Here is a 12694-nt window from a genome sequence, read left to right on the forward strand (position 1 = left end):
CTTTTCCACGATTATTACAAGTGCTATCCCTGAGAACAGCCACTACTTAACTGAATTATTCAACAGACAATAAGAATCAGAAGCTTCTGCATGCTAGAATATGAGCACTCTAACTCTTGTTGCATTGCCCAGGAATGGTGACGGAGGGGAGGATCTTTGTGTCATGTTAAAGCATCCAGGGACATTTCTTCAGGTTTAGGCAATTGATAGGATCGCTCCCTGTCAGGGGAAGAAGTTTCTAATGTGGAAGAAAAACAAGCAAATCCTAAAGCAAATAACTTTATTTCAATCATTCCTTTTTAAAGAACCAAGGAAATATAGAAAATATAAAAAAAACATGAACAGCTGCAATTCAGGGGGGTAAATGAAGGGCCGATACAGCCCTTAACACGCGACAGCCTCCAGAGCGAGGGTCGGCACGGCGTCGGAGTGGGGCTCCGTGGGAAGGGCAGGCTCCTCTGTCCCAGCTCACGGCCAAGGAGTCAGAATCCCCAGGGGGTGGGACCAGGGAATCTGCCTTTTTAAAACGAGCTTTCCCGCTAATATTCCATTTGCAAGGTCTCACCCTCATACCCAAGAGGACTTGGTGATATTTCCTCTCGTCCAAAATCCAGGCTGGAACTCAACTAATCCTCAACTAAAACTCAAGAATAGCACACCAGATGCCACCTGTTGTTTTTCAGAGTCTCAAACTTTGGAGGAAATACATTCCGCCTGCCATGTTTTATCCTCTCTAAGGGCACCTGTCTGCATTTGGAACTGTGGTTCCACTAGTGTTTCATCAGTCCTAGGCCTTACTCCCCACCTGAAGTCATGCTCCTCTCTGTGTGACATCAGGCGGGGACTAAGGCCAAGAAGATGGCAAGAGGCTCCTAAGCAACAAGGCGTGCTGGTTCCTGGCCGGGGGGACTGGTGACGCCGCGACGAGGAGTCAGAGGGGGCTGTCCGGTGCTGGCCGCGCAGGCCTGGGACGGGAACGGCGACAGCCAGGACCTACGCCCCTTGCTTAGCAGCCACTGGTGCTTAGAAGCAGTACATCTGTATGACCTCACTGCTCACAGGAAATGGTTCGTATTGGTTCAATGACTTCACTTTTCCCTCGCCTGGAGAGGGCCTTCACGGGGGAAGGGGACAGGGATCACATGTGGGCATGCCGCAGGGCAGCATCACCAGGGCTGCCAAGTCTTGGGATCACTTGGGGCCAAGGCACTCCACAATCCCGTTCCCCTTCATGCCATCAAAGAAGAAGAAGTTGTTGTGAGGAGGGTCCCTTTGAGACAGGGCCTGGGGAGCAAAACAAGAAGAGGGTTCAGCTCAAGTGCTTTAAAAGGGATAAAATGGAGAAAAGAGAATAAACCCCCAAACTGAAATCTTCTAAAAGCAACATGGGCAGTGGTTCGCAAGAGACGTTGATTTTGCTCCCCAGGGGCTATCTGGCTATGTTGGGAAACATTTCTGATTGTAATTGTCATGTCCCTTTGCTCTGTCCCTTACCAGCTGTGTGTCCTTGAGCAGATCATTTAGCCTCTCTGACCTTTACTTTCCCCATGTAAAATGAAAATAACAAATGTTTTATCCTAGGGATTAAAAAAGATGCTGTACCTCAAATATCTAAAACAATGCCTAACATGGAGAAGCACCGCTTGGCTAACGGCAGTAATAATTATTTATGACTATTCAACTGAGAAAGGCACTGATTCATTCCAACACGTCTGAGGCTGCAGCCTCCGTCACCTAGGGGGACACTCACCGATGCAGAAGCGGTGCTTCCACGAGAAGGCAGTGCTGCCTGCCCTCCACAGGACAGGACAGGGCTGGGGTCCAGAGGGCCTGGGACATACCAGTCAGCCATGAAAATGATGATTATCTCGTGGGGTTAACAGAAGTTCACAGCACTGTTATAGATGCAGTTAAGAGTCCCTGAAATTACATGCTGAATCATGTGTGTACCTGTGTGTACTGGGAAAGGTCCATAGGCGATAGTGGACATTTTCAACGCAAGAAGGGTTACTGTTTAAAGAGGAAGACATCACCTACGCAGACTGCTAGGCAGGGTGTCAAGGTTTCCGGGAGCACCATGCTGTCATCCCTAAGGCAGGACCTCCTTTACAAGGTCGGGAGTGTGCTCTAAACATCCCGAACCTCTCCTCCTGGGACTGAGTGCCAATCCCAATCCACTTTCTCATCTGTAAAATGGAAACAATTATACCTATTCCAAGTGGTTATTCTGGAAATAACCATTCTTCTGAGGAAAATGTATTGAGCATCTACTCTGTGTCAGGTATTGTGCTAGATATTAAGGATTCTGAAGTCCCTCCCTGCCTGGGGCTTGGATCAGAGGTTTGCTTCTCTGGGCTGGCATATGAAATGGCAAATAAATGGCCCCTGCCTGCTAGGGCCCCTGGTGAGTAGGAAATGCGATCAAGCTTGTAACGTGTCGGGCATGTAGTAAATTCTCAATAACTGGGAGCTGCTATGACTAACGGGGGCCAGAGGTCCTTTCCCAATAGCTGAGGCCCCAAGCACTCAGCCAGGGGGAAGGGCCCAAGAGCCCACAGGTGGATCTTAGGGCCGAGAACCCGAGTTCCAGGAGATGCTACAAGGCGTTTTCACGTGGAGCCTGATAAGGCTGCTGCCGTCACTCTCACCTCTAGTACTCTAGGTGGGGAGACCGACCGCGGACAGTGGGGAGAGAAAAGAAGGATGATTAAACCCAAGGAAGCGGGACATGACAGAGGACATGGATCATGGATAGAACATGTGGTGTCTGGAATGATGCAAGGAAGGAGGGAAACAAAGATGATTCCAAGGGAACAGACTTATACATTTGCCCCCCCATCTTCCAATGTTCACTTTTTACGGGTGGTCAGATGGTCCCACCAGGGAAAAGGGGGAGGTCCACGGCCCTCAGATTGCAGGCCTTTACCGCCAGCTGGCCGAAGCTGAAACGATGTTAAGTAAGGGGGAGTGGTGGGGACAAGACAGCAGGGCATGGGGTGAACATGGGGCAAAAGGTAAAGTGCTTCCCAAGCAAGACGGGGGTAGGAGGAGATTCCAAACACACCCAGCAACCAAGAATGCAGAGTACTCTGGCTATCTGGGATAAACAGAAACAAGATGCTGGGCAACAGCTGTCCCCTGCAGGCAGGAAGGAGGGGGCTGCACTAGAGGTTAGGACTGGGATGCAGAGAAGCCCCTGCACACAATGGGGTCAGGGCCACCTGCCTGACCCACAATCTCCATCCCACATGAAAAACTCAGGGAGCAGCTTCTCAATGGGAGGTATGGAGGTGAGGCTAAGGGTGCAAGGATGGTGGCCCCGGGTCCACACAGAGCCCTGCCGGACGGGAGGGCCTTTAGGGAGGGCACCTGAGGCCTGATGGCAGAGCACAGGCTCAGAAACCAGATGGCAGGGGCTTGAGTCCTGGCTTCGCCGCTTCTCTGCACCTCAGTGCCTTCTTCATACAGGAGGGATCACCAGCTCCTACCTCTTGGGTTGTTGTAAGGATCAAATGAGTCTACCCACGTAGGGAACATGGTCTCTGTGCAGTAGGTACGTATGAGCTTTCAATAAATATCTCCTATTGTTGCCGTCACTGTAGGCTACAAAAAATATATGATGTTCCCATTCCCCCCCTTATTTTTCACTGTACTCTTTCCTGCCAAGACTCTCTATAGGCAGCCTCAGAATCCTTCTCAACACAGTCCTCTGGACAGCCAACTTCTCAGACTGGGGACACAGCTGAACTTTTTTATCAGTCTGGGTTAAGCAGAAGGCATGAGCGAGAAAGCAGGCACAGCATCCCATGCTTCTCCTCTTCTCCACTGTACCTCCTCGGTGCTCACCCCTACTGCCTATGACTTAGAAAGTTAGATTTAGGGAAACAACTGATCCACAGAGAAGGATCAGGAAAGAAGAGAGAAAAAAAAGGCCTTGAGAGGATGGTGGGACCATCAAATTGAGTCAAATGTTTCCAGAGCAGGACAAAGTAGTGAGAGCTGGTCTCCAAATCGTCCTCCTAAGCTCAAACCTGACATGTAAATGGACGTGGAGAATTATTTGACCAGGCACAACTCTGCCCCATGAAAGAAAAGGACACCCCATCACTGCAAGTCCACTAAAGCAGTTAAGAACCTGCAAAAGGCAAATTCAATATCTTTGGGCAAAGATCAAAAGTCCCCAAAGAAAGTAAAATACATTTGGGGGTATGCTATAGTTCTGGCAACTCAAACGTTCCAGAAGAGACTCAAACGTTCCAGAAGAGACTCAAAAGGCTGTGCTAGTTACTTGGTTACCCCATGACCCTACATGAAATGCTTCCCTTCTGAGAGGGACAACGACACCTGCCTAATGTGGGCACAGGTCACCCTGGATAGAGCCTTGGGGGCTCCTGGCACACTGCACAGGCTCCACTGGTACTGATCTCCCCTTGCTCTATACACGCCTATGGTGTGTGCAGTAACAAGAGGGTGCTTTGACGCCATGGCCATGTGTGGAGGGAAACCGTGAGGCAGAGGTGGAGAAGCACGGGTCGTGGAATCCCTTCTCTGGGCCTCGGTGTCACCCCTTAAATGGGGGTCAGGACAGTGCCCATTTCATAGAGCTGCAAAGGCAGAATACCTGACAAATATCATAAGTGCCAGATGACTGGCTGGTATAGTCAGGGGACGGTGGGCAGCACCTCACGGGCTCTTTGTCCAGCTCTGAGTAGGCAGGCACTCAAAGATCATTTGCCGCAGGCCCACCTAGATGGGCTGGAGAGAAGAGGATGGGGTGGAAAAAGGAAGGAAGGAAGAGAATGGGGAGGGCAGGAGACAGGGTGAGTGGAGTCAGAGAAACCAGGCAGCTCTCTAAGACAGTCCTGGGTTCTCTCTGCTGGCACATCCAAGGTCATGGTGCGGAGGGTCAGCGATTTTCTACGCCACAGTGACTTTTTACCTTCACAATTTCCTGGGCCAGGATCCCTCCAACCACTGCACACACTGGGGCCATCTCAGAGAAGCAGTACCTAAAAGAGAAGACAAATGAAATGGCGCACTGAGGAACAGGAAGGCTGGTAAGGACATCTGGAAAAGGTCAGTAGTAGGTTCACCTGAATGAAAACATCTCCTACCGGGAGGAGTCAATTCAGACAGCAATGCGAATGCTGGCAACTAGGCGTGAAAATTAAATCTGATCCAGGTTAGTAGGTGGCTGGGAATGACCTCTGAACCTTGGCAGGCAAGAATTGTTTCACAACTTTTTTTTTTTTTTTTTTAAGTTAAAGGAAAGGCTATATCTGTGTGTCCTAAAAATAAAGTCCTACAAATATCAGATGTTTCAGTGCCCTGGTCACATTCTCGCAATTCTCTCCTGACCCACATGGGCAGTGGGTTCTATATGCTCTTCCCAGACAGATGTCAGGAGCAGGCCTGTGTTAACATGCAGGAGGCACAGGAAAGTTGGGGCCTGAGATTAAAGCACGGGAGCAGAAAAGAGCCTTCACTACCCACGTAGCTACCCACCCTTCTGGGCCAGGATGGGTATCCAGAGGAGAAATTTTAGCTAATATTGTCACCTGCCCCAATTACCCATCCTGGACAGCCGAACGCCTTCTCCCCCCACCTCCCCAGAGGAAGCATGCCTCGCCAGTTCCCATCCCTGAACACAAAGGGGTTTTTTAAATGAGCAAATTGAGGTGCAGGCAAGTTAAGAGGAAAGCTTCCCTACGGAACCCTACCACGAGGAGACCACCTCCTGTCTTCTTGGTTTGGTACACACCCTTCTAGACATTTTTAAAAGGGCACATATCTAAACATATATAATTTAAAACCCAAGTCATAGCAGCTGTTATTCACTGTGCCCTTTAACCTACTGATGGATATTTAAGCGGTTCAACATTGTGACCATACATCTTGGCAGTGGTGTCCAAACAATTCCTTATGGCAAATTCCAAAATACAGAATTGTTGAGTCCTGACACATTGTGCCAAAATGCCCTCCAGAAAGGCTATCTATACCCATTCAGCTCACATCAACTGTGCTTGGGGATGCCCATCTCCTCACCCCCTGTCCATCCACAGAGGCAGCTCTTCCTCCCGCGTACCAAGGTCCACTGCAGAACTATAAAATACACAGAGAACTATGCCAAAGCGAAACTAGTCACCATAATTCTACTACTCAAAGACAGTCAAATGTGGGAATATCTTTCCTTTAAAAAAAAACTCACAGGGCTTCCCTGGTGGCGCAGTGGTTGAGAGTCTGCCTGCTGATGCAGGGGACACGGGTTTATGCCCCGGTCCGGGAAGATCCCACATGCCGCGGAGCGGCTGGGCCTGTGGGCCGTGGCCGCTGGGCCTGTGCATCCGGAGCCTGTGCTCCGCAACGGGAGAGGCCACAGCAGTGAGAGGCCCACGTACCGAAAAAAGAAAAAAAAAGAAAAAATTCACTTACATTCTATGTGATCGTACTATACAAATTTAACATTCTGCTTTTTTAAAATCATCTTAACAAAATGCTAGCAAACCAAACCAGCAACATATAGACACATGATCACTTCAACAGACACAGAAAAAGCATGAGACAAAATCCAGCACCTCTTCAAGATAAAAACACTCAATAAACTGGGAAGAGAAGGAAATTTCTTTAAACTGATAAAGGGCGTCTACGAAAAATCCACAGCTAACATCTTACTTAATGGCAAAAGACTGAAAGATCAGGAACAAAACAAGGATGTCTGCTATCACCACTTCTATTCAACATTGTGCTGGAGATTCTAGCCAGGGCATTTAAGGAAGGAAGGAAAAAGAAATAAGGGGCATCCAGACTGGAAAGAAGAAGTAATATATATATTCACATAGATGACATGATCTGGTATACAGAAAATTCTAAGGAAACCACAGAAAAATTATTTGAACTATTAAATTCAGCAAGGCTGCAGAAGACAAGATTAACATACAAAAATCAATCTATTTCTATACATGAGCAATGAACATCCTTAAAATGAAATTAAGAATTTGATTTATAATAGCATCCAACAGAATAAAATATTTCAGAATAAATTTAACAATAAATGTGTAAAACTTATACTCTGAAGACTATAAAACATTGTTGAAAGAAATAAAAGACCTAAATAAATGGAAAGATATCCCCAGGCTCATGGATCAGAAGACATAATATTGTTAAGATGGCAATACTCTCCAAATGCTACTGGGACAACTGGGTCTCTAAAGGCAAAAGAATTAATGTGGACCCCTACTTCACATCATGTACAAAGGTTAATTCAAAAATGGATCACAAAAAAAAAAAAAAAAAAAAATGGATCACAGACCTATATGCAAAAGCTAAAACTGTAAAACTCTTCAGACGGGAACATACATGTAAAAATGGGGGCAAAAAAGATAAATTATATTTCATAAAAGTTAAACATTTCCACTTCAAAGGATACTATCAGGAAAGTGAACAGACAACCCACAGAATGGGAGAAAGTTTTTACAAATCATGTATCTGACAAAAGGACTTGTATCCAGGGACCCCTTACAATTTAACAATAAAAAGATAACCCAATTTAAGAATGGGCAAATGATCTAAATAGACATTTCTCTAAAAACATACACAAATGGCCAGTGGGCACATGAAAAGATGCTCTACATCATTAGTCATTAGGGGAATGCAAATCAAAACCACAGTGAGATGCAACTTATTACCCACTAACACTGAAACAGACAGACAATAACACTTGTCGGCAAGGATGTGGAGAAACTGGAACCTGGATAAAGTGCTGGTGGGATAGTAAAGTGGTGTGCCCACTGTGAAAGAGAGTTCAAATTGTTAAACAGTTACCATATGAGCCATCAATTCCACCCTTTGGTATACATATCCAAGAGAAATGAAAACTTATGTTCACACAAAAACACATGAATGTTTATAGTGGCTTTACTCATAATTGCCAAAAACTGGGGACAACCCAAATGTCCTTCATCTGGTGCATCAACTGTGGTACATCCATACAGTGGACTACTACTCGCAATAAGAAGAAATGAGCTATCGATTCGTACAACGTGGATGAATCTCAAAGGTATTAGGCTAAGGGAAAGAAGCCAGACTTGAAAAGACTACACATGCTGTATGATTCTATTGAAAAAGGCAGAACTACAGGGACAGAGAACAGGTCAGTGGTTGCAGGTAGGGAAGGGACTGATTACTCCAAGGCAGCATGAGGGAATTTGGCAGTGTGTGTGTGTGTGTGTGTGTGTGTGTGTGTGTCAAAACTTTCCTGTATCTTGTTTGTAGTGGTAGTTACACAACTCTGTGTCTTCATAAAATTTTATGGAACTTTAAAACAAATAACTCACAGAACTGCATAACAAAAAAGAATAAATTTGACTGTATGTAAATTAAAAAAATAAAACCAAAACACGATGAGGAAACAAGAACAAATTTCACTGTATAAGTCTAAATAATAAAAACTAAACAAGACAAAAACAAGCATCATCTCAAGACATAATCAGACAAGTTCAGAATATGGGATATTCTACAAATATAACTGGCCTGGACTCCTAAAAAAAAAAAAAAAAAAGGCGGTAAACTGTTCTAGATCAGGAGTTGGAAAACTTTCTTTGTAAAGAACCAGACATTAACATTCTGCTTTAAAGCCAAATAATTTTTTGGCTTTATAGGCCATATGGTCTCTGTTTAAACTCTTTGTAAAAACTCTACAAAAGCTGTCACAAATAATACACAAATGAGTAGGTGTGGAATAAAACTTTATTTACAAAAGCAGGTGGCAAGCCACAGTTTGCCAACTCCCAGATTAAAAGAAGCACAGAACCAAATGCAACAGATGAACTCTGATGCATTCTTAAGCATCATGTCATCATTCTGCCCCCTCCCCAAAATGAAAAAACAAAATTAACAACTGAATCTAACTGAGTGGTATATAGATGTTTACTACTGTTCACTATTCTTTCCGTTTTTCTGTATGCTTGACATTTTTCATATCATTTTTAATCTGTGTATTTGTATTTGCTCTGTAATATTAACTCTCTAATGCCTTTCCAATTTTTCTTTCTTATAAATATGATAATGAATATCTTCTGTACATAAGTATTTGCTCACATTATTTCTTTCGGGTATAGTCTCATTATCAAGGAGCAGAATTACTGGGCTAAAGAGGGAACACTTAAATGACTCTCGATACTTATTTCCAAACTGCCTCCTTAAAAGGTTGTACCTTTTCCCATCATGCTTACTAACAATGAATATGTTTTTTTTAATCTACAAAGGATTTTTTTTGATTTTACATATTCTCTGATAGAAAATATATAAGAAAATATAATAACAAATTCAGTGATTTTCTCTGGTTAATGGAATTATGAGTAATTTTCATTTTCCTCTTTTTAAATTGTTTTTTATAACTTTTATAAAATTTTTAAAGGTTACTTTCCATTCAGTTATTACAAAATATTAGCTATACATGGTGCAGCCAAAAAAAATAAATAAATACTGGCTATATTCCCCGTGTTGTACAATACATCCTTGAGCCTGACTCATACCCAATAGTCTGTGCCTCCACTCCTCCTCATTTTCATCTTTGAATTTACTCCACACGATCTGATTTTTCCATAATATATATATATATTATCTCTGAAACTTAAAAACCAGTAAGTTCACAAAAGGACAAATATTGTATAATTCCACTTATACAAGATACGTAGAACAATCAAATTCATAGAGACAGAAAGTAGAATAGAGGTTACCAGGGGCTGGGGCAGCACAATGGGAAGTTAATGTTTGACAGGGACAGAGTTTCAGTTTGGGGTGATGAAAAAGTACTGGAGATGGATAATAGTGACAGGCACACAATAATGTGAATGTACTTAATGCCACTGCCTGTCCCTTTACGAATGGTTAAAATGGCATAATTTATGTTGTGTGTATTTCACCACAATAAAAAAAAATTTAAAAACAGTAAAAGTTATATTACACGTACAAATTATGAATGTTCATCATAAGTGTTTATAATAGTGAAAAACTATAAGTAACTCACATAGCCACCAATAAGGTAATGGCTAAATAAATAACCATATGGCAGACAATGAAACAGGCAGCACAAGTGAAGTTATGGATCTGTATTTGTGACACAAACAGGTCCATGATATGCTGGAAAAAGAAGGCTATCACATGAAAAGTACAATCTCATCTTGATATTTAAAAAGAGAAAAAACCTGAATAAATACACATACTGATGTCTGTGAGGCTAAACCCCCAAATTAAACCCCAAGTTAGCAGTGGCCACTTCTCACTGGGAGGACTATGGATGATCCTTTTCTTCCCTTTTATATTTGCCGGCAATGGGCATCTGTTACTTTCATAATCAGAAAAGCAATAAAGCTCTCTGAAAAGAGAATAAATAACATAACATGAAGGGACAGGACAAGCAGGTCACAGACAGATGAGGGAAATGGAGACTTGGGCACAGCTTTCCCTACTCAAGTAAGCACACCCTGCTCGGAGCTGGCAGTGGGTAATTTGTGAGGGTAGCTCAGCTGCCAGACGGCGGCTCATTTCCTTGCTGCATCCCTATCCCATCTCCACCAGCCTCATCTCCACCAGCCACAGACGGACTTCGAGAGGCCGTCAACCACCTCTTACTTAAAAGGCAATAGAGAGGGAGCGCCTGAGCACACGAGGCGTAGTCACGGGAAAGTGGTTTCTGCAAAGGGGTAGGGGGGACACACTTTGGAGAGGAAGCTAGTCGGCAGCTAGTCCGGCTGTTAGCAGTTAGGCTGTGGCTTTCTCCTTCTGGGAAGCGGGGCCTCTGCCACTGGCTGGCGATGCAGAGGCAGGCCGTTCATCACTCTAAACACCCAAATCAGTCACTTGGCGGCACGCTCAGGCCCGGCACGCGGCACTGGGTGTGCTCGGTGGCCCTGCGGCCTGGCTACGTCTACTGAATGTGGAGCCCTGCAGAGCCTGCCCGCCTCCTGCCATGAAGGGCAGAGCAGGCACCACTTGCTCCTCCACTAAGAGAAGTGTGCCTGCTGTTAGCCCGAAACAGGGACCCCATCCCAGCCTGCAGTGTCATCAGCCCTGACCTCCCAGTGCTAATTTACAAAAGCACCTTGTAGACAGCTGCCTCTTTCTGGCTGAGGGCCCGGCAGGGGATTCAAAGCCCACTGCCGGTCTTAAATCGGCTGAGGTTTGCTAGTGTCTAAGTGAGGATCCCAGCCATGAGTGAAGAAGGAAAGGACTAGGGAACGAAGGGACTCCGATCCACTTTATTGCTGAAAAGGAACCAAGGTACTGTGCTGTTACCAGCGACTAGCAGTGTGGTGAGATCTTGGTTGGCTACTTACTAAAACCTTGGACAAGAGACTATCTTTCTGAGTCTCAGAAAGTCTTCAATACGTGGTGCTGTTGTTATTAGCTGTATAACCTCATACTAGTCACTGAACTTCTCTGAGCTCTAAATTAACTTTTCTTCTCCTATAAAATGGGCTGTTGTCAAGAGAGAGCATGTACAGAAAGCAACTACCACAATGCCTGGTATTATAACAGCTGCTCAGTAAATTCTAGCCATCATTATTACTGCTACAAGCTGGAGCACAGCAAAGCAGTTTAGGGAGTCCCCCAAATACACCGAAAGAGAGTGAGAGTAATGAGATGACCCCAGAACTCCTTGGAAGGGGTTCCTGACCCAGTCTCCCTTTGGACCGATCCAATCAAATCCTAAACCTGACTGTGTATAAGAGCAAAAGACTGGTCGCCTAAGGTGAAAGCATCCCAGCACCTAAGGGCGAGGACACTGGGACAGGGATGCCTTTGCTGCTGAGGGCATAAACTGATAGGTCATCAGTGGAGGACAATGGGGCAATATCTACAAAATGATAAACCCATTCTTCTGACCCCGCCACTCCATTTATCGTGCAGTTATACCTGCACACATACAAGGTCACCTCGATTTTTCATATGCTGCTGTTATACCAACAGAAGGACAGAGGGCCACAGGAGGTGGCAGAATGTGGCAAAGGAGGCTCTCCTCAGGGCTTTCGGTCTTAATAAAGCATCTCCCCAAATTAAGGCAAATACTGAAAACAGACATTAATCAATCCAGGCTAAACTGTGATAAGTACTGAGACCAACCTGACAAAGTCTTCAGGAAGCAGGTCAGGATTAACACCCAGGGAGTCAAGCACATCGTTTCGAATCTGGAGCAACAACTCAGAATCTTCCCCGAAGGTATCAGAATTAGGATCTCTTCCTTTATCTGTGCGGAACTTCAGGAGCACTGGAAAAGGAAGAAGACAGGTTAAAAAGCAAGTCTTTTCACAACCTACAGACTGGGAGAAAATATTTGCAAATAATGTGACCAAAAATGGCTTAATTTCTAAAATATACAAACAGCTCATACAACTCAACAACGAAAAAACAAACAACCCAATCAAAAAATGGGCAGAAGACCTAAATAGACATTTCTCCAGAGAAGACATACAGATGGCCAACAGGCTCATGAACATCACTAATTATTGGGGAAATGCAAATCAAAACTACAATGAGGTACCACCTCACACAGGTCAGAATGGCCATCATAAAGAAAATCTACAGGGCCTCCCTGGTGGCGCAGTGGTTGAGAGTCCGCCTGCCGATGCAGGGGACACGGGTTCGTGCCCCGGTCCGGGAAGATCCCACATGCCGCAGAGCGGCTAGGCCCGTG

At 44.9% G+C, this 12694-nt stretch overlaps 1 protein-coding gene across 2 annotated transcripts in view; it reads right to left on the reverse strand.

Annotated features, from left to right (window-relative positions):
• Window positions 1–263: 263 nt before the first annotated feature.
• SAE1 (SUMO1 activating enzyme subunit 1) overlaps window positions 264–12694 on the reverse strand; it is a 72167-nt gene continuing 59736 nt past the window's right edge. Inside the window, exons 7-10 of one of the 2 annotated variants that reach the window (XM_089902659.1) lie at window positions 12124–12268; window positions 6209–6351; window positions 4940–5009; window positions 1172–1284 (exon numbers count right to left, since the gene is read on the reverse strand). In XM_089902659.1, the coding sequence (XP_089758785.1) occupies window positions 4942–5009; window positions 6209–6351; window positions 12124–12268 (356 nt within the window). In that variant the 3' untranslated portion in view covers window positions 1172–1284; window positions 4940–4941. Of the gene's footprint in view, window positions 1285–4939; window positions 5010–6208; window positions 6352–12123; window positions 12269–12694 lie in introns of both variants that reach the window. The other variant, XM_022585266.3, reaches the window with a different exon arrangement.

This window comes from Delphinapterus leucas, chromosome 20 (genome assembly GCF_059928025.1).
Source record: "Delphinapterus leucas isolate spDelLeu-1000000601 "Yukka" chromosome 20, BTC_Dleu_Yukka2, whole genome shotgun sequence".
Lineage (NCBI taxonomy): Eukaryota > Metazoa > Chordata > Mammalia > Artiodactyla > Monodontidae > Delphinapterus > Delphinapterus leucas.